General features: G+C 43.0%; 1 protein-coding gene across 1 annotated transcript in view; it reads left to right on the top strand.

Moving 5' to 3' along the window:
- The window catches only part of LOC126108205 (uncharacterized), a 96,192-nt gene extending 73,526 nt beyond the window's left edge, over positions 1-22,666 (top strand). Inside the window, exon 4 of the mRNA XM_049913441.1 lies at positions 22,279-22,666. Coding sequence (XP_049769398.1) covers positions 22,279-22,666 — 388 coding nt within the window. The remainder of the gene's footprint in view (positions 1-22,278) is intronic.
- Positions 22,667-23,078: the final 412 nt, after the last annotated feature.

Raw genomic sequence — 23,078 nt, 5'->3', positions numbered from 1 at the left:
TCCTGTGGAACGGCTTGCCATGCCATTTCCACCTGGCGCCTCAGTTGGACCAGCGTTCGTGCTGGACGTGAAGACCACGTGAGACGATGCTTCATACAGTCCCAAACATGCTCAATGGGGGACAGATCCGGAGATCTTGCTGGCCAGGGTAGTTGATGTACACCTTCTAGAGCACGTTGGGTGGCACGGGATACATGCGGACGTGCATTGTCCTGTTGGAACAGCAAGTTCCCTTGCCGGTCTAGGAATGGTAGAACGATGGGTTCGATGACGGTTTGGATGTACCGTGCACTATTCAGTGTCCCCTCGACGATCACCAGTGGTGTACGGCCAGTGTAGGAGATCGCTCCCCACACCATGATGCCGGGTGTTGGCCCTTTGTGCCTCGGTCGTATGCAGTCCTGATTGTGGCGCTCACCTGCACGGCGCCAAACACGCATATGACCATCATTGGCACCAAGGCAGAAGCGACTCTCATCGCTGAAGACGACACGTCTCCATTCGTCCCTCCATTCACGCCTGTCGCGACACCACTGGAGGCGGGCTGCACGATGTTGGGGCGTGAGCGGAAGACGGCCTAACGGTGTGCGGGACTGTAGCCCAGCTTCATAGAGACGGTTGCGAATGGTCCTCGCCGATACCCCAGGAGCAACAGTGTCCCTAATTTGCTGGGAAGTGGCGGTGCGGTCCCCTACGGCACTGCGTAGGATCCTACGGTCTTGGCGTGCATCCGGTGTCGCTGCGGTCCGGTCTCAGGTCGACGGACGCGTGCACCTTCCGCCGACCACTGGCGACAACATCGATGTACTGTGGAGACCTCACGCCCCACGTGTTGGGCAATTCGGCGGTACGTCCACCCGGCCTCCCGCATGCCCACTATACGCCCTCGCTCAAAGTCCGTCAACTGCACATACGGTTCACGTCCACGCTGTCGCGGCATGCTACCAGTGTTAAAGACTGCGATGGAGCTCCGTATGCCACGGCAAACTGGCTGACACTGACGGCGGCGGTGCACAAATGCTGCGCAGCTAGCGCCATTTGACGGCTAACACCACGGTTCCTGGTGTGTCCGCTGTGCCGTGCGTGTGATCATTGCTTGTACAGCCCTCTCGCAGTGTCCGGAGCAAGTATGGTGGGTCTGACACACCGGTGTCAATGTGTTCTTTTTTCCATTTCCAGGAGTGTAATTTAAAAATATATTTGTATTACGGACAGTTGTACTTTGGGTGGTGTCCATTATCGTTCATAGCCTTTCGACAAGCAATTACACAAAAGTTTCGTTTGTATGGGACCAGAATAGCGGCTTTTGCGGCCGTCCTGACCGTGCGCGCTGTGGCGTTTCTGTTTGGGTTTTATGACTTTACGTTCTGTCTCTGCGTTACAGTGTTGTGTAAAATTGATCTGGTGATGCAGCATTTTAGTTTCCTTGTTTTCGCGAGCTGTTAACTGCTGACATGGCAGCCATGTTTCCCAGAAAGCGTACCCCAAGATTTGGATTTGGCAAAGCAGCCCGTAATCTCATGACTGGATCGTTGACGTTATTGGCGTTACTTCAGATCAGATGCACACTGCTTATTATAACTTGGAGCAATACTGCTTTTTTGTGAAGCTGCTTTTCTCGTTGGCGCTGGAACGGATTTTGCAGGAATTTGAAGGAATAGCTGAATTCCGCCATCGCGATAATTTGGTGAGTAGAGAATTACCATTTCAAATGCTGATGTTGATTATAAACAAGTCAGAGAATTTAATTTGCCCCCTGAGGTAGAAAACTGCTACTTAAAAGACGTATTATCTAAATATGGTGACATCAGGCAAATTTGTAATGAACGATGGTCAAGCCAGCATAGATTTGTTCTGTCGATATGCATGTCAAACAGAACATTCCATCTCATATTTTGGTTTGTGGCTACAAAGCGCACGTTATATACAATGGACAGACTTTGACTTCTCACATATGAAAGTGGGCATCTCTGGCAAAACTGTCCAAAAAAAGTGTTTGTATTGCAGAATAATTTACAATTGGCTGATCTTGTGACCGAAAATCAATGACGGGTGGTGAAGTTTCCAGCATTACGGGAAATGTGGACGACGGGCCACAAAATACTCTTGAAGCATTTCCACCTTTACTCAGGAAAGACACTGTAGACAATCCGGCTGGAAAAAGTAGTATAGCCACTAACAAGAGACGTCGAACTTGTAGCGGCAGTAGCACAGATGAAGAAGATATCAGCCTGTCGCTGAAAGCTGTAGGTGACATTCAGAAAACAGTACTGGGAACTACTGTTTCAGACAATATTGTCAGCATAGATTCAAACTCTTGAGTCAAGTGCATCAGTAAACAAATCGAATCCGCCACCATCACCCGAACAGGTCAAAGTGACACTACAGCCCCATTCTGTAACGCTGGACGTGCCAGTAGATGGCAATGCGCTCGTCTCGGTGACGCCACAGCCCCGTGCTGCAGTACCCGTACGTCAACCAACGCAGACGGATTCACTCGCAGATGCAACTGAAACCAAACGTGACGAGGTAGCGAGTGATTGTCAACAACAGGCGACGTCACAGCCCAAATCCCAAGACGAAGAAGCGGAGTTTTACAGCAATAACACACAAACAGCAAACGAAAGTGATCATAGAAAGGACGGGGCGTTGGAAGAACGTTTGCAAACTGCGTCTGCGCCGCCTTTGGCAGACGAGACGAGATGGTGGCACACGACTGCCCCTCAGATCCACCGACACCGCCCTCAGTGGAAAACTGCTCAGGGGGTGGGCGGAGCAGACATTCGGTGAAGGCCAGACTCAATGCAAATCGCAAGAAAAGTAAAAAGAAAGGTTCTAAAGCAAACCGGGATGGTGGTCTCCAGTCAGATTCTCAGGAAGTATCCGGCATGGAGTGGCATCAAATGATAGACTAGCGGGGAAAAAAGGTCACTCCCCTATGTTAGTCATATACGATTACCACTTTAAACATTAATAGGATACAGTCGGATGTTAAAATAGCTGCTCTGAAACAGTTTCTGTATGGGTCAGCGACGGATATTTCTCTCCTACAGGAAGTGGTATTCGCGCAATTAAATTTCTCCAATTACGTCGATTTTTACAGTATTTCCACTGAAACGAGTGTTGCACGGCCATTTTAGTTAGAGAGGGCATCCCCGTACATAACGTTGATAAATTAGAATTGGGGTGAGGTATTGGAGTAAACGTAGCAGGAGTCACTGTAGTCAATTTATATGCTCCTTCTGGCAGCAGTAATAAAGCTGCAAGAGCCACATTCTTTAACCCTTTCAGACCTGATTTTTTATTTACTTGTAAAAAAAAGTCTGACATCAATTTTACATTCCGGTGAGTCTCCTTCATACATTGAGGAGGTTAACAGTACGGATCAATTATGCCACACTTTATTTCACTTTGAAACAGAGGAAACAATAAAAATAATTCCATATTACATTCTTGTTTAAACAACCATGGTCAACACTTGATTTTAAGGTTTAGTATGAAACTACGAAAAACAATGTCCTTTTGGAGACACAAATATACTTTACATTTTCTGCACTGAATTCTTGAACGCCCTGTACATTTTGTAAATTTGCAATGATTTGGAGTTCCTACATCATGTAAAGACAAATGGTCAATGAACTCAAACTGTATCTCTGTACCTTCTGTACCTGGTCGTAATTCTCCTCTTTTTTCTTGGTATGACTCGTGTCTGAAGCCAGTCCATCATACGGACGCCCTCTCTTCTTTCCAGTCACTTTCTTTTGGCACAGTATCAATACATCTGCTACCCTGATACGAAAGGAAAGAACCTCCATTTGCTTCTTCTTTGGGATAGACAGGTTGTGTGCATCTCGTCTGTATTCCAACCAATTTTTCACAATGGCAAAGTCAACAGCATGAAAAATCATGTGCAAAGGCCATTTTCAAGATCTGATGAAAACTCTGTAGTAGGTTATCAATTGATTAAATAGATCCACACCACCCATTGCATGATTATATCTTCTCACTATTTCAGGTCCTTCTACTTTAAGATATTTATGGTGCTTTTTGTCCCAACGCTCGACTTCATCCACTGAGCCTTTACCAACAAAGATTGAACATAATACAACTGGCCTATTTTCTAACCACTTACACATGGTAATGTCATCAGCACTAGTGATTTCTTCACAGTAACCTGTGGTTTGTTTGATTATTGTTTTATCATGTGAAAAAGGCAAGTTCTTTCCAAATCTGTTTTGACAGACAGTACATGCTGCATCGCTGCCTTGAGATTTCAGAACTTGAAACAGATGATAAGATGAAAAGAAGTTGTCAAAGTATAATTTATGACCTTTACCTTTTGAGAGTGGAACAGAAAATCCTAAAACAACAGCAGGACCTAATCCAAATTTTTTACAGCATGTGGTATTTAGTTCAGTTGTAGCACCTTGATACAAAAGGAAATGATGCAGACTCTGATTCCCCATGGACTTGGTTTCCCCTTGACATACTGCTTTGCAGAAAACTTCCCAGTGAAAGGAATAATTCCTTCGTCCACGCAAACATTCTCTTCTATAGGAAGTTCACTGTAGCGTTTTCGAATGTCTGTGTAAACTGGCCTGACTTTGTAAAATTTATCTTTATTTTCAGGTGGCTTCTCCAGATTGTTCAAGTGTAAATTTGTTCTCGTGACATGTTTTCCCAAAACACATTTACCTTCAGGCTTGTATCCCAATACATTCGTAATGTGGGAAATTTCAAAGCGGCAGTCTGTATATGCAAACCAAATAGCACCTCCAGTTCTTGAGTTGTCTGCTTGAATGAGGATTTGCCTTGTCGTAATGCATAAATATTAGTATGTGCTGCCATGCTAGTGAACAAATCATCTGGTATATACCTTTTGAAGTATTGTATTGGAGAACACAAGACAGATTCTTCAAAATTTGGAGCTTTGTGTGTTTCTGCAATGGTACTTAGAGGCTTGCGTTTCCATTTTATGGTTTCTTTAGGTGTCACCATGTTGTCACACAGGTTATTCAATTATGGGTTGTTTTCATTGCATAAAAAGTTCGTTTCAGCATCCATCACATCTCCGTCATCTTCATCTTCAGATGTGGTGTTTCTACACACATCATTCACGCCCACTTTATCTGCTCCAACACGTTTCACTATTCGAGGAATTTGCCTCTCAATAAGTGGTACACTGTCATCCTCATCTCCACTCAAACTAATGTCAGAAACTTCACCATTTTCAATTATGTCCATAAACAAGTCCCAATCTTTCTCCACAGAAAGATATTCATTACCCATATTTGTAAGTCAAAAGGCAGAAATATAAAGTAAAATAATGTGTACTGGTCAGTTATTCTCCTCCTTGCTGCTGGTACTGAAATTACTGAAAAAAAATACCACACATAACTACCATCACCATGAAAATATATCTGAGACAAATTTTAGGTTATGTTTCCTATTTTACATCATTAAGGACCTGTTGTACACAAATGTGTACATTAAATTTACCTGATACATAACACAAATATGAACTGAATGAAATTGCTGAAAATTCCAATGAAAGAAAGTCCAATGTTTCCGAAAGAAGGAAACCACACAAAAAATTCATTGACAAAACCCACAATGTGACTATTACAGCAATAGTCAACGAGTAATGGCTTCCCACAGAGAGACAACACCAGAGAGTATATTTTACTATGTAGTTCTCTGACTGCTCACAAGAGAGCAGCAGATGCTGGAGCATGGCTAAAATAAACCTACACAAATGTGCACAGTCAGTTTTGATGCACCAGAAATTTCTTGTCAGCGAAATATTAGTGAACAAACTTTATGTACACAATTGTGACCACCAAGTCTGAAAGGGTTAATGAAAGCGTAATTTCTTTACTGAGGAAAAACCCCCTCCAACTTAATAGGGGGAAATTTTAATTGTGTATTGAGTCGAAAGGATCAAATCCCCAACTTCAATTACGCAACTGACTTGAGACGTCTCGTTGTTGATTTAAAAGATGCGTGGGAAATAAAATAACCAACAATCGTGAACTTTACTCATATTGTTGCGAATTCATGTAGAAGAATTGACAGAATTTACGTATCGGAAAATTTAGCAGATTAAAGTACTGAAAACAGAAACTGTTTTAGTTTTTCCGATCACAGTGCGTTGTTGACCTGCGTAAATTTAACACCACAACCTACCAGAAGAGTAAGAAGCCAGTGGAATCTAAATATTTCGTTATTATCAGTAGAAGACTTAGAAGATGCCCTAACCAGAGCTTGGGAAATGTCTCCATTCACTGAACAACTTTCCAAGTGTGATAGAATGGTGGACCCAACGAGCGAAACCGAAGCTAAGGAAAGTTTTAATATCTTTCAGTATAGATATGTCCAGAGAAAGGAAACAGACTGTAGAATTCTACTACAGCGTGCTAAGGGAACTCTACGATCAGACAGATGCAATTCCTACAAGATTAAAGGACATCAAGCAAATAAAAGCAAAATTATCAAGTCTGAAACGTAAGAAACTGGAGGGACTTGAAATGAAATCCAAAGCAGAGTCAGTCACTGAAGATGAGACTGCTGCATTGTACCACCTTGTCAGACACGCCAAGAATAGAAGTAGTTTCGTGGATGAACTTTCCTGCAGACAAAAGGGGATGGGGCTACAGTGAGCTGACTGGTATGCAGATGATTAGCGTATAGCTACGTCGATAGATTCAGACTACCAGAGTAGAAATGAACGACCAACAGCAATAACAGATACGAAATATTAACGTATTATCTTGTCGCTGTATCAAAGAAAATGAAAGTTTGACAGAAAGTTTTTGACCATGTCGCTTCACTAGAGAGGGCAAGTTGTACATTTCCTGGTTAGCAGCCGCTCAAGTTCCATTCTGGGAGTAGCGCGGAAAACGCGTTGTACGAACACGTAGTAACGCCTAACCGGAGAATAATCGCTGGATAATTACTAAACCGGTGATTCTGGCAGAGTTAGTAGAGTTAACTGGAGAATGAGCTATGACAATGATAGGAATAGTTACAGAATTAGGGATGAGAAGATTTTGTTAGAACGAGGAAGAAGAAGAAACGGAGCGGTTCCAAATTTATACAAAAATTTCGTACTACTACTTTTCTACTTTTCGATCTCATGCTTAAGAAACGGGAGCTTATGAATGAAACATGAAACTATTTCCTAACATAAAGCCTCTTGCTTGTAGTAGGCCATACCGGCATTTCATATTGGTACTTGGCGAATTATATTCTGCAGTATTATAAAAACGACCATTATTACCAAAACAATCTCGCTTGTTTGGTGTGTTACAGCTGCTGCAATATTAGAAAGGCCTATTTCCTTTCGTCCTGCAAACAGTGAAAATAGACGTAATGAGATCGAGAAACAACACCAGTCTTTGGTACTATTTGTATTAAAAGCTTTTTGAGTATTAGACAACGACATATCGATTTTTCATGTAGCAAAACATTTGACGAATTTTGATGAGGTAACAGATTCTTTCGCAGAAAGGAAAGCACGGCATGTAAAGCTAGAGCAAGATTAGTGAGAAAAGAACGCAAGGATTGAAGAAATATGTACTGTCTTGCTTGTCTCATGTCTTACCTGGTTTTATGTATCCTGTATTTCATTTTATGTCACACAGAACAAAAAGTCATTAGCTATTAGGCAATAAAGAATCCAAATTTTCTGAAGAGTTCTTCTTCCGGTTACAAATAATTCCATCCAGTATTAATTGCGAGGTTATTTTGTTTCAAAAACAAAGGACATTTTAATATCCGCTGCACTTCGGCACATTTAAGACCAAATAACACGTCTTAAATTTCCTCGAAGTTGACTTGTAGTGGGGGGGGGGGGGGGGAGGGGTGATCTGTGTTCACATTTAGTGACATTGCTGTTTCCTCTTTGTTCACTGCTGTCATGTCTATCAAGTGAATTAAAATACATTCACCCAATTACGGAAGATTAAAATATGTCATTAGTTCCAGATTTTAATACAATTTCCACCTATCTGACAGTCAAGCATTAATTATCTTGCAGAACAATGAAGTTACTTTTGTCGCTTTGCTGAAGTAATTCGGCTTTTATTGATCTTTTCCGCTGTGAGGCACCCAGTTTGTTTGAAACAAAGTGTTAAAATCCACACTATTGGCTAGTTTCAACTGTTCACTGCATTTCAAGGGCACATTTTCATCTTCTACAGGGTGTATACGACCCGGGACAACCGGGAGATCTAGGAAAAACCCGGGAACTTTTTCATCCGGGAGAAAACCAGGAAAAACCCGGGAATTTTTTAGAATTCTGGGAATTTTCCATTGTTTTAGTTTTCAGTTAAATTTTTGTAATTTTGACTGGCAAGAACCGTTACTCTAACAAATGATATTACTGTACCCCACAACTGCAGAATAATACTGCAACAATGAAACTTAACTAGAGCAAAAACCAAAATAACTTAAAATGCAAAAGAAATGCGCCATATATGACGACGACACAGAGTCCTCATGCAAGCGTCTGCCAGCAGCAAAACGTGTCAAAGGCTTTAGGAAGACTGTGCAATACTTCATAACAACAAATTCCCTCCGATGACCGTGAAGTCACAACTGTTTACATTACATTCGTGTTAGCAGTTACGAGCGAGCTCATGCGCGTGCGCAGTTGAGTCGTGTTTGAGAAGCAGATTCTCCCGCTTCTGGCTACAGGAATGTGGCTCTCCACTGTGCAAGCAGTCGCAGCAAGCAGCTAGATGGTACCGGGAAAAGGGGGCGCCAGATTCATATTGTCAAGGAAAAACTTATTTCACAAAGCGCCTAGCATCCAGCGCACGTTGATCTATCAATCATTTATATGATTTTGAAACGCATCCTTGTTGGTTTCTGAACACATTTTAAGTTTATTTCTGAATGAATCGTAAGTTGATTTTTGAATGCGTGCGTAGTGTACGTGATGCTCTGTCAGGAGAATCCTAATCGCATTTAGAAAATAATCTTTCTGCAGACAAAAGGGGATGGGGCCGTACGAGCCGAGCGGAGTAAAGCCGAACGGATAAATGCCAGTCGCTGTCTGATTGGGTTTTCGAATGTTCAGCTTTCTTATAATTCGTAGCGAAATCCATAGATTCAGCCTACCAGAATGGAAATAAACGACTGCAGGAATAACAAGTGGGTAAGATTACGTATTATCTTCTCGTTGTATCCAAGAAAATGAAATTTTGACAAACTTTCTGCCCAGATTGCTACACTAGTAAGGTCCAGTTGTACAGTCCCCGGCTAGCAGCCGCTTAAGTTGTGATTCGGAAGTAACGCAGAAAACGTTTTGTACGAATTTGTAACAACGCCTAATGGCAGAACAATTTAGGGGTAACTAAACCGGTGATTCTGGCAGGGTTACTGAAGTTAATCGTCGAACAAATTTTGACAGTGGTAGGAATGTCCACAGAATTGGTGAGGACAAGATTGTTAGAACGAGGAAGCAGGATAAACGGGGACATCACACAAATTATGGAAGGACGAGACTATACCAAATTTATATAAGAATTTCGCAATACTACTTTCCGATCTCATGCTTGAGAAACTGGTGCGTATGAATGAAATGTGAAACTATTTCCTAACATAAAGCTTTTTGCTTGTTGTAGGCTTAATAGGCATTTGATATATGTACTTAGTGAATTATATTCTATCGTGTATTAAAAATGACTATCTGTGCCAATACAGTCTCGCTAATTTGGGGGGTGTGTGTGTGTGTGTTATAAAATTTGCTACAATATTAGAAAGGCCTGTTTTGTTTTATTTAGCATACATCGACAAAATAGATGTAATCAGATCCAGAAACCACACCAGTCTTGGGTATTATTTGTATTAATAGCTTTTTCAGTATTAGATAACGAAATTTCGAATTTTCATGCAGCAAAAAGTTTGACCAACTTTTGTGAGGTAATAGATTCTTGTGCAGAAAGCAAAAGCACGCCATTTAAAGCTGTAGCAAGATTAGAGAGAAAAAATGCTAGGAGGTAAGTATTGAAATGTGTACTTTCTTGCTTGTCTCTTGTCTATATTGGTTTTATGCATCCTATACTTTACTTTTGTCACACAAAACAGGAAGTTATTAGCTATTAGGCAATAAAGAGTCCAAATTTTCTGAAGAGATCTTGTTCTCCCGATTACAAATAATCCCATCCGCTATTAATGGCGAGTGTTTTTAAAAAAATAAAGAGGGGCAGGCTGTCAAACTGGCTGACTGGGAGCAGGAGAGGCAGCACAGGACATTTCTGTTTCCACAGTCCTGAATATAGTTTAATGTCATCGCTTACAAAATATACACGTTTCAATTCCACAGAGTGAAATACAGTGACGTGCGATAGGAGAACGCTGTACGAGGAGGCGTGGCACTGCACTTTGGCACACTTACGGCCAATTAACATGTCTAATATTTTCTCTAACACGTATGTTTTTGTTTCAAATTTTTCAGAATGATGTGTTTTACAAGATGCACATAGGGTAATTTTGAAAATTCGTTTTTTTTAGTATTGACCCGGTTCGCAAATATCGTAGATGCGAGGCTGATGCGCAGAGAAGTCTGAACTACAGTGGGCAGTCTCCACGTGACCCGTGTTGACGTTCAGTGGCTTTGCTGTTTCTCCTTCGTTTACTCTCGCGTCAAATGAAATCAAAACGGATATCTTTGGCCGGGAGGTATAAAGTGAATTAAAATACATTCACATAATCACCGAAGGCTGATATACGTTATTAGTTTCAGATTTTATTTTGTTTCCACCTTTCTGACAGTCAAGCACCAATCGCCTTGCAGAACAATGAAGTTATTTTTGTCTGTTTGCTAAAGAAATTTGGGTTTTATTGATCTTTTCCGCAGAGGCATCCAATGTATTTGAAACGAAATTTTTAATTCCACAGTACTGGCTAGTTTCAACTGTTCGCTGCATTTCAAGTGCAAGTTTTCATCTTCTAGGCACTTCAGCCCGGAACAGCGTGACTGCTACGGTCGCAGGTTCGAATCGTGCCTTGGGCATGGATGTGTGTGATGTCCTTACGGTAGTTAGGTATACTTAGTTGTAAGTTCTAGGCAACTGATGACCTCAGAAGTTAAGTCGCATAGTGCTCAGAGCCATTTTGTGATGCAGCGTCAAGGGTAACAGCAGCCATGTCTCAGAGCTGATAGTCCGTGCTGTTGGAAACGACGTCGAACTGTTCGTGCAGATGGTCGTTGTCTTGCAAACGTCCCCATCTGTTGACGCAAGGATCGAGACGTGGCTGCACGATCCGTTACGGCCATGTGGATAAGATGCCTGTGATCTCGACTGTTAGTGCTACGAGGCCGTTGGGATCCAGCACGTCGTTCTGTATCACCCTCTTGAACCCACCGATTCCACATTCCGGTAACACACATTGGATCTCGACCAACGCGAGTAGCAATGTCACGATACGATAAAACGCAATCGCGATAGGCTGCAATCCGACCTTTATCAAAGTTGAAAACGTGATGGTACGCATTTCTCCTCCTTAGACGAGGCATCACAACAACGTTTCACCAGGCAACGCCAGTCTACTGCTGTTTGTGTATGAGAAATCGGTTGGAAACTTTCCTCATGTCAGCACGTTGTAGGTGTCTCCACCGGCGCCAATCTTGTGTGAATGGTCTGAAAAGCTAATCATTTGGATGTCACAGCATCTTCTTCCTGTCGGTAAGATTTCGCGTCTGTAGCACTTCATCTTCGTGGTTTAGCAATTTTAATGGCCAGTAGTGTATTATTCAGACAACATACTGCATCACTAGAAATACGTCTTCTCCCAACGCCTACTAAAGACAGTCTCTCTAATTTAGATTTTGTCATAGTTTTCGGAAAATATTGAAGTTGCTTTTTTTAATTTGTACTGAGGCATAATTTTAGTTTCACTGTGTCAAGGAGTGTTATCGCTTTTTGAACTTTCATCAGATCCAGTGTTTAATTTTGACTACGTGAGGCAAGTATATGTGACACCCATGGCCCCGTGGGAGGGGCAGTTTGAATGGAATAAGACGATTTCAAATGAGAAGAAACAGGACACCAGTTGCGTTACACAATTTTTATCGAAACTAGTGTGCTCTTTCTTCACATCGACATTTTTGAAAAACAGACGTTGAAAATGAACAAAAATCTAAACGACAAGACTGGTCACTGCAGTGGACTCAGGGAACTGCTGACGTAATCGGCGCCCAGCGCTGCCAACAGAAACGGCAAACTTTCAGATTCGCCTCGCAGTTTTGCCGCTACAGCTGCAGGGTCGCTGGCGTTTGCTGAAATGAATAAACAGGGAAGTCGACGTGAAGTGTTGCGGACAAATCGGATACGTGACGATACCGGACGGTGGACCCACGAGATACCTTTCAGTGTAGCTAGCACAGTGGTTGTCGAGAGGCGTGAACATCCGTCGTTTCCCTTTCAGTTCTTGCTCTGAGGGGGATAGCTTGTTGATGTACAGAGTATCGAATAATAAATCAATACTCCAACGTACAGCTCTGAAACCGGCAGCGTACTTCAAACGTGCAGCCCATATTTTTACACGCAGGCACGTTGATGATTTTGCGCTGATATATCCATACTTTCCTCGATACATGGGGAGCAGATAACGGCATTTTATTAAATTTAGATACATCGGATACTGTACATTTTAAAAATATCAAGTCATAAACAAGCTCTATCATTCCGCAATCGACGTCAGTTAAAACCCGTCGTGCGCCCATCAAGACGTCGGAAACCCTTTGCCAGGAGTCACCTCAGTACAGGTGACAGTGCCGCCAACACGCTGCCCTTTTATACCTTGCGTACGCAATACTGCTGCCATCTGTATGTGTAGATATCGCTATCCCATGACCTACTGTCAGCTCAGCCTGTCTCTGCCTGGAAGCACCCGGGTGGTTGTACAACGCAAAAGACCTGCTGTCAGTTAGAAATTAGAAACTACTCGAAATTGTACGTAGATGGAGTAGATTTTAAATAAGCTAAACATTTATTCAAAATAACTGATGGCTTGTCATCCACAAACTAAATACTTTCCTTAGTGAAGTGTGTTTTTACATTTTAATTAACAATATAGTCAAATTGCACACCATCGACTGCTAGGCACATTTGGAATGGCTGTTTGAGCGAGAGAGATGACCTGGACGAGCTACATTGGGTGATACGTCGTTGTGTGGTCTGGCGCGCATCATCTGACATACCTGGGGTTCATGACAGACTCTATCTTTCAGTGCTCCCCGTAGAAGGAAATCGAGTTGAGTCAGATCAGGGTACCTGGCTGGCCTTTGTACTGCAGCAATCCGTCCGATCCAACAGCCGGGTAACTTTCCATTCATTGGTCGCTTTGGAGCAGGGGAGGGTCTGGGCAGCGGCAGTGTTCGATCCACATACACTGTCGCTTGTCCACGGAACTACCTCTAGAAGGACAGGCTGGATGTTAGGAAGAATATGTGCATACGTATTTCCATTTAATCACCCCGTGGATGAAGTGAGGTCCCACAATGCAATTTCGTATCGTGCCAATCGATACATTCATAATAAGAGCCTGTTACTTCAGTTCTGATGATTTTCAGAATCGTGTGCCATGCACTGTAGCGCAGGAAGACAATATTTTAAGCCACGTTCGAAATCACGTCCTCAGGAGTTCCCTGTGGAGTGTCAGATGGTAAGGGTGGCATCAATGTAAATGCGAGGTGGGAGTGACTCTAGTCTGGTGACCCCTCATTCCTCGGCTGTACGTCTGGTGCCACTGTGCCAACTGACAGGCATCGCAGCCAGAGCGGCTTCCTCCAGTGCCCTGTCGGCTGCAGCCTTCGCCCTCGTCCTCTGTGTGACGTCGAAGCTGCGTCTTCGCACTGCTGACCTAATAATGCGTGCAAGGGTCCGGCGGGATGAACAACGGGAAGGACAGACATTCCAGTTTAGACAGAATTTCTTTAACATTCGCCATATAAAAGTAGCGGTCCAACTTCGCCTCATTAGTGTACACGTCTGCATGCAACGTAAATTGTACCAGAAATGACCTGCATATAGACGACACAGTTGCTTGGTAGTTCTGCAGTGCAGACAAGTAAACAGTGGAGGGGTCTGGTACAGTGGCGTAGCCTAGCCTGGCCGTGTTTTGTTTACAGCGGAGTACCGTGTGTCTGGAACCTCGTGAGCGAGCGAGCTAGCGAGTGCCCGCCCTGCCTACCCGGCCACGTCACGAGGTGCTTCTACGGGATGTTCCAAAACGGGGGGGGGGGGGGGCACTCAGGCGAAAACGCTTGCTATTGGGCGGAGCGCCGTGACGTCACAGCGAGGACCCTGGCGCGGCACAGCACACGGCAAAAGCGCCGCAGCACAGACTCGGTGCCATGTTACTCGTTCATTTTACTTTTGCTTTCGTTCGATATGCATCTGTACAAGTCAAAACAAGGGGCATGACAGGTTTTGTACACATTAACAGTAAATAGATGATAAATAAGTTGAAAAATAACTCACTTGTTTGATGAAGAAGCAGATATGAATGTAGTTTGTTTCTACTGCCATTTATCAGACGACAATGCAATCCATAACTGCTTCCTCTTTGCGGCACATTTCTTCATTGCTTCCATCTGCTTCTTGATTGAGATGCCTAATCGTTATAAATATTCTCGTTTTTACATAAAGAGTAATAACTGCTTGTTTTGTAATAGACCACAGAGACTTTACGACATTTTTTTGTTTACACAGTCCATTTCCGTGAAAAGTAGCAAATTCTTCTTCAAACAGCAACACTGTTGTTTTCCCATGCTGGCGTTGGAGTGTAAAGACCACCACGAGATGTAATTGATATCCAGTCTGCAGCATGATCTCCTTCACTTTTTGCTGCTGGAAAGCCTAGTGATTTATCAATGTTGTGGCACTTAAATGCAATATAGCCCTCAATGTATTTTACCGCATCTGGAAGAACATTTGAGGTTACAGAGTCGTCCCCCATTGTTACCACATCTGTCAGTTAATTTTCTTCCACATTCACAGTTTCTGGGATTTCTCATAGTGGCGCTTCGTCAGCAACATACACACAGAGCTCACTGGTAATGAAACTTGGGGATGCAGGATCCGGGTCAACGTCACACTGGGAAGACTCCGTGTTTAATTCTTCAGTAACTGGCGTGTTCCCAGAGAGAGAGAGAGAGAGAGAGAGAGAGAGAGAGAGAGAGAGAGAGAGAGATATCACTTGCATTACCTGTCAGTATAAGGAGACTTACCCTGTTCCTTACTTAAATAGCTGTAGGATTGTTAAAAAATATATCTAATTCTCGTGTTCTAGAGAAAAAGTTTTCCAGGCAATCTTGATTCAGTCTACAAGTTAATATATAGCTAACTTACACACTTTTCATACTTTCGAGAAGACCAAAGAGAGAGATTTTATTAAAGTTGTAAAACCTTTTTGGAAAGGCAACATTCTTACTTTGTCACCAACACGCATTGCTGGACAGATACCTAAGAATCTGTTCAAAGTATTTTCTCAAATTGAGAGATTGATTCCAAACCCACTACGCAGGGATGATCATTCCTATTTTGTAACTCTAAGAGTTCAAGACATCAAAGACGTCGTTAACGAGTTCAATAAAATTACTTTCAACGTCTTTATGGAGAATATAATTCAAAGCCTGAGCTGTTTGTCGTGAAAATAGTCGCGCTGCCATCTGTACATTCTGCCTTGCTTGTCGAGTTACGTTTAAGTGCGCTTCAGTAATGTGGTGTGTTATCGTTAAGTCACTCTTCTGATGCTTTAAAAGTTCCTGTGTAGCTGCCTTGGATATTCTGGATTCATCAGGTAGCGTAATGCCTGTATCCAAGAAACGGTTCCGTAATAACTTTAAAAGATGTGGTACATCGAAGAAAACCCATACATTCGTGGTGTCGTCTGCTTGATTTACGAAATAAGTTCTCTCTGTATCGACACAGTTCCTTCCAAACTTTTATATTTTTTCCGTCCATATCACACGTCACAGCAACAACAACGATTCCTGATTCTTCAACCGCCTTAATGATGCTCTGAAGCAAATTACTGGTCATCACAGTGTCGAAATCATAGTAAACTGGTTGTTTCCACTGCTTGCACAAGCCACGTATCGTGCAGACTTGTACATTGGAATGTGGTCCGACTACTACGTCTTCAGACGAATCGTAACATGTGCGGCCATCAACATTGATTCCGTGAAATGTCAGAACAGCTAGTCTCTCTCGAGTAGTAAAAGTGTGTGACTTGGCTTTCAATACACAGGATATCTTCAAGAATACCAAGTCTGCATTTAAATTCCTTTGTCCATTTCTGAAGGGTTGCCCTGCACGGCAAAGGAATTTTTCGCTTTCGCAAATAAGTGTATGCTTTAGGTGACACAGCTCTTAAAGTTAATGCATGGACTATGTCCTCTGAAATCCACTTTACCCTTTCATTTTCGTTTAGTAGACATCTTATTTGCGCCGGTGTAAAACACTTTGACAATACACTATTTACACTTTTGTGCAATTTTACTATTTCTTTCACGTCAGATGACTACTCTACCCGCTTCAGCGAAAGAACACGTCGGAGATCTTTCGTTTTACTTCGTAAGGCTGCATGACATTTTTTGGTGCCGCTTCTTTCTGTGCATTCAATCTCGGCCCTCAGTTCCTTAATTTCCAAATTCTTATTCACTAGTTCAGTGGGTGCATGAACGCAATCTGTACATGTGCTTCGGTCGACTTTTTTTTTTTTTTTCGGTGACACAGTTTCTAAAGCCGTCAAAGCTCGCTTTTGCAAACTTCTTGCTCCACAGCGTTGTGCACGACTTCCGGATCCCTAAGGAATGAATTTAATTTTAATTTTATTATTGCTAAAATTATTTACTGAGAAGCCCTACTTTCCTAAACTTTTTGACCAAGTACTATGCAATTGCATTAATTTTTCACTAAAAATCTGATCAATTGATAAAAGCGATTAAATATCACCGGCATAAGCGGCTACAATAGCCTAGTTTGATAAAATGTAAAAATACAATGTAATAGGAAATACAGGTATACGAACCCTTAACCTCCAAGATGGGAGTCAGAAACCACACCACTACGCTGCGAAGTCAACTGGTCAGCATCAGCTATTGTTACAGAAGTAAATGTAAACAAATTACGTGAAATATGCTGATTTTGTCATTTGAACTATATACTAGCTTTAAAATAGTCAACATATCGAGAATACTTAAAAAAACGGCTATTTCTAAGACAAATGTAGCTATTATATCCAGGAGGAAAAGCAAATACACTTGAGCAACATTATTTATTGCCTGTACAATATAGCGAGTCATTCACTCCCGTAAAGCAATATAGTAATGTGTCAAAAAGCATTCCATTTATGTGATTTCGTTTGTATTACGGTAATTTTTCAGTTGCAATTATTGAAGGTGTTACGTATGTGCAGACGTCTTACCCTTTCGTTTGCATCACCGCTTTCCACAATTTCTTGTCCACGCCAGTTCGGAATATTTATGCAGGGGATTGCTGCTGGTGATAACTTCTTCCTTGAAGGTAACCCTAGAAGCTCATTTCTCAAATCCCGTTCATAATCTTCTGGCCGATAGTGACCTGACCACACACGTGCAGTTTCCACATTCACTTTGTCCTTGCGTTTGCATCGAACCATCCATTCACGTCGCAAGTGCCCATCCTTGGGAAACACGTGATAAGTAACGTCCGTCGTCGTCCGAGCACTGTTAATGCAATGTGCCACGGCACACTTAACAGCGAGCCTTGCTCGTGGCTGTCTCAAAACTGAATGCTCGGCGCTGCAGCCTCCTCTCCGTGACGTCAAGGCGCGCGAGGGCGTCTGCGAGTTTTTTTACTCGCTTGGGGCCGGAATGGCCTGCCTGCTTTTCCTATACGCCTCGGTTCCGAAATGCCGTGCCGGCGATTCCGCGGCGCGCGCCTTAAATCGGTGGCGACGCACTGTGCAGACCCATCCGGGCAGCGTTCATTTTTAGGTAAATGAGTTGGCACCACTGCGAGACAGCAGACGATAGCCATCTCCCGAAGCACAACATTGTGGAGTAAATTACATCAACACAGGAACAGAAATCAAAAGCCAGGGTTGCTACATCTATTACAAACATACGTCAGAATCGAATGCCTGCTCATCTGAATGCATCTTCGTCTACAATTTCCTCCAAAATGGATGGATATATTCCGAAGCGATTATAAACAAAATGTGGTGTAATTATACTGGAAAATTGAAGACTTGTTCTTCCATTGTGTTTCCTCTAAGAGGTAAAAGTTCCCCTTCATAGCGTGGATTGAAACGCAATCATTCTTGTTATACGGGAAACTCGTCATTTCACGCGTTTTATTACTCAGATTCCTACTTCCTTTTTGTCATTGTGTGTACAACGTTATGCGTATCGGTTACTTAGTGTGTTGTCAGGTGTTAGAAAGGATACTGGTATTTTAAGAGTATCAGCGACTATTTGTTTACTGTAAAAACGGATTACCGCATTTGTATTAAAATTTGCTATGAGAACGGATTAAAATGCATCGTGGTTTTAGAAATATTATATACTGCTTTTGGTGAGTATACTACGAGTGAAATAGGTGTTTACGACTGGTATAAACCTTTAGAAGAAGATGAGGATGACGAGAAGTTCATAATAGAAGACGAACTGAGAGTTAAACCACACGATGCGTAAACTAAAACTCAATCGTCTCGGTGACAGATGGCCGAGACCAGTGAAATGTGAATGTTACGTGTCTGACAGTAATCTTCGGTTTTAACAGTACAGTGCACCACGACTCCTTGTCCCAAGTAGGCAGATCTTCTCACCAGCTCAACCCCGATGGCCTGAAGCAACGCGGAAAGGTGTCCGGCTTTGTGGCGGAACAGTTCATTGCTTCTGCACTGCGATAACGCACCTGCTCACACTTCGTTGCGTGCTTGTGCATGTTTGGCTAGAAACAATACTGTAGTGATGTCCTTGGCCCCATGTTCGCTCCATGAGTGACATTTTGTTCCCAAAAATAAAGACAAACCTTAAAGAGCTGTCTTTTACATAAGAGATGAGATTCAAACTGCACCTCTGAGAGAACTAAACGCTACTGTAAGGATTGTTCCAGAACAGTTTTAAGCATTGGAAGAACCACTGGAATAAATGTATAATATGTAATGGGAAATATCTTGGTGAAGACGACATTGATGTAGACCAATAAATAAACCAAGTATTGGTTTCATCATTCACCGCTGTTGCTTCCACTATCATATTGTCCATTTTGGTGCCAATGTCACGACCCTGTCACCATCTTCTAACAGGAATGTCGTTGGTTCACCACCCAAGTTTCGTCGATAGAAAAGAGTTCTGTTAATTTCCTGACTTGTATCAAGTATTTGCATCGCCAGTTAGTAATGACTTCTCTCGAGAGAGACCTTTCCTTTACTTAGAGGTCTGTTGCAAGTAAATCGCATTTCATGCAGTGTCTTACGCTAAACAGCTTTCTTCCAAGGAAAATAAATTTTTTGTTTTTACGGCAACAACTAATTTGTGTAATGTCAGCAGTAGTTTTTAGCCATACAAAAGTCCCTATGGTTGATCAAATTACCTATTTTGAGAAGCTGCTTGCAATGATGGATTTATACTCCAAATTTCGTAGTGCACTTTCTTGGCGGTTCTGGCAAACTGTGTGGTTTATTTTCGGTTGCCTTTCTGATGCGTCCAATAGCGGCAATGCTGAGTTGTGTGTAAACTACAATCCTTTCTTTTTGAGACGGGCAACATTAGCCCCCAGTTCTTTCTGTGCCGACTCTTTAATACAATCCGTGATTGCAATAGAGGTGACGGAGCCATTTTTACCCCAAAGATCGCAATTCTTTGCATTGTGCAGATTTTCCTGTGATGTGGTGCGCTTATCCATCACCTCTGAATAACATATTCGTACACGTCCACAGAGCATTTCACACGGTGGATTACTGTCGACTGTTGAAGGAGATAGAAACGTGTGGAATAGGTTCCCATGTATGCGAGTGGACCTCAGTTCTTAAGTGACAGAATCCAGTATGTTGTCCTCAGTGGCGACTGTTCGCCAGAGGCAGGAGTTCTCCAGAAAAGGATGTCTGTATACATAAATGGTCTGGTGGACAGGTATCTGCAGCTGTTTGCTGACTGTCCCCTATTGTACAGGAAGATGTCGTCGTTGAGTGAGTGTAGGAGGACACAAGGCGAGTTGGACAAAATTTCTAGTTGGTGTGACGAATGGCAGCCAGCTGTAAATGTAGAGAAACGTAAGTTGATGCAGGTGAGTAGGAAAAACAAAACAACAGTAGAGGTGTTCCGCTAGACACAGAGGCGTCGCTTAAATGTCTGAGCGAGAGTTCGCAAAGTGATAAGAAATGGGACGAGGTTGAGAGGACTGCGGTAGGGAAGGCGGGAGGTCGACTTTAGTTTGTTGGGAGAATTTTAGGAAAGTGTGGTTGGCCTGTAGATGAGGCTGCATGTAGGCCGCTGGTGCGACCTATTATCGAGTACTGCTCGAGTGTTTGGTATCGGCAACAGGTAGAATTAAAGGAAGACAGCTGTAGGACTGAGAGATGAGCTGCTAGATTTGCTGGCGGTAGTTTCGAGTGACGCAGAGGTATTGCGCAGAAGCTTCAGGAACTCGAATCTGAATCACTGGAGGGGAGGCGAAATTCTTCTCGAGGAATTGTTGAGAAAATTTAGAGAACTGTTTTTTGATGCTGACTGCAGAACAATTCTAGTTCTGGCAATGTACACTTGAGACAAGGCGTGTGAAGATAGGGTGAGAGGCGTTGTCGCTCGTACAGAGGCATACAGGCAGTCGTTTCTCTCTCGCTCTACTTGGGAGCGGAACGGAAAAAGCAGATGACTGCAGTCGGTTAGGATACCTTTTTATGTGTACCAGTTACTACTTTTGTTTCATATGGTTGCTGCTCCACCTACATTGATTATTTTGTACTAAATGCACCAGTTTTATTACCTCTGTAGTTTCTAGTTAGTATTTCACTTGCCTTTGGAGCTTCTTACTGGCTCTCTCGCTTGTGATTAGCCTTTAACTTGCATCAGCTGTCGGGACAGTTTCTCGTGACATTGGTTAAAGTTCAGCAATGCCAGATCTGTACAAGTATTTTGATATTTGTAGGTGAACATGCGATAATGAATCAACAGTGTCTCTTTGTATTTCTTACAGACACCTGATTTCTTTGTGGCATGATCTAATTTATGCATTGCATTAGATACAGGAAATGCAGTACTTTTTTGAGACTGGTCTAAAGTTACGGCTTAAGTGTTTGTACTACTACTGAAACAGAAATTTTACTCGGAAGCAGCGTAGCTGGTGTACACTTGAAGTTTACTTAGACCTTTTTAAGTATAAATGTAAAGTTTTACGCCTTCTGCAGTGGTGTGTAACTTATTTTCTGTCCAGAATTTTCAGAAAATGCAAAAAGTTACACAAAGTTAACATGACTGAGTATAGTAGTTGTGCAGGATGCCGTCCGCCACAGACCATATGGTGGGTTGCAAAGTTTGTAAGCAGATGGAAATGAACGTTCCAGTGGATGTATCTCTTGTTGCATGCATGATTATATGAGCACATGTGACGATTATTATGCAGCGGGTAGTGTGTGTGTGTGTGTGTGTGTGTGTGTGTGTGTGTGTGTGTGTGTGTGTGTGTGTGTGTGTGTCAGGGAGAGCCGACCTGGTGCCCTTGTTGTATTTGAAATATGTCGACCGACTTATTGTGTACCAAGCAGTGACTTTTATATTTTATGTCGGTACGTCAGGAAATTTCCATGTTAGTGGTCTGAATCACTTAGCTGTCTGGTGAGGAAATTGTATTTCAGTACAGATGCGTTTAGTTTCCAGTGTTTTCTTCCTAAGTGACTGAAGGAATTTGTACGCAGAGAAGGTAGTTTTGGGGTGTGTTTGAATGTAGATGAAGGGTTGGGTAGCAACTGCATGCCGAGGTGAAAGGAGGCGGATCTGTGGAGTGAACTATGAGGAAATGTGCCAAATGAATTTGTTAAGAGATGGAGTGCACCTATTTTTAATGGGAGATGGGTGAAGTTTTTGATTATGGGCTAGTGCTGTGGATCTGTCTGTAATACGCTGGTTAACCCGTATCGCAGAAGCGAGATGTCTAGATTTGTGGCTTGTCGCTCGGAAGAAGTGTATTCCGAATTGTTGGCAGTTTTGCGGCTATGACAGTTTCTTTCATTTGGTGTGTGTGTCTCGATAGTAGAGAGTAAGTGTGTCGATGTTTTGTGCAGGAGCCTTTCTGAGGAGGAGCGAGGCAGGAGGCTGATAGAGGCGGCTGAGGAGGGGGCGGTGGAGGAGGTGCGGGCGTTGCTGGCGGCTGGGGCGGACGTGGGGGCGAGGGGCGGGGGCGGGTTGACCGCCCTGCACCAGGCTGCAGAGAGAGGCGACGCGGCTGTGGTGCGGCTGCTGCTCTCTGCGGCGTCCGACCCCAACGCGAGGGATCAGTGGGGGTGGACGCCGCTGCACTTGGCGGCATACTGTGGCCACGCAGAAGCGGCGGCTGCGTTGCTGCAGGCCGGAGCCGACAGGGGAGCGGCGGATGAAGATGGGTGGACCCCCCTGGACTACGCCACGTGGCGACACCATCAGCAGCTCGTCGAGATGCTAACACGGCGTTAATACGCGCCACTAGAGGAAATGACATGTACTTCATTGTACAGGATATAAAAAAAATTGAAAAAAAGAACGCTTTCTCTATTCATTTCTACCTTTTGCAGTCCACACAATTTCTCCAGTAACACCACAACTACTGCAACAACAGGAGATATCTGTAAACCAACGTGACAAACCTTCCTTTTGAGAATTCACTATGTAAAACATTTCACAAGCAATTTCTGCAAAAGCTCGGCAACAATTGCAAAATACTCCATCATTTATAAACTCCACTTCTCTCTCCCTCTCGGTCTTCTGTTTCTCGTCCCGTGTACAGTATTAAAACAGCTTACAAGAATACAGCCGACGTCTCTCACAACCGCCTGTATTTCGAAACGTAAACACCCAATCTCTTCCAAGACACAAATGCGAGAATAGC

Source organism: Schistocerca cancellata, chromosome 11 (genome assembly GCF_023864275.1).
Source record: "Schistocerca cancellata isolate TAMUIC-IGC-003103 chromosome 11, iqSchCanc2.1, whole genome shotgun sequence".
NCBI classification, from domain to species: Eukaryota; Metazoa; Arthropoda; class Insecta; order Orthoptera; family Acrididae; genus Schistocerca; species Schistocerca cancellata.
The sequence above is the reverse complement of the archived record's forward strand: the minus strand, read 5'-3'. Positions and strand labels throughout refer to the sequence as shown.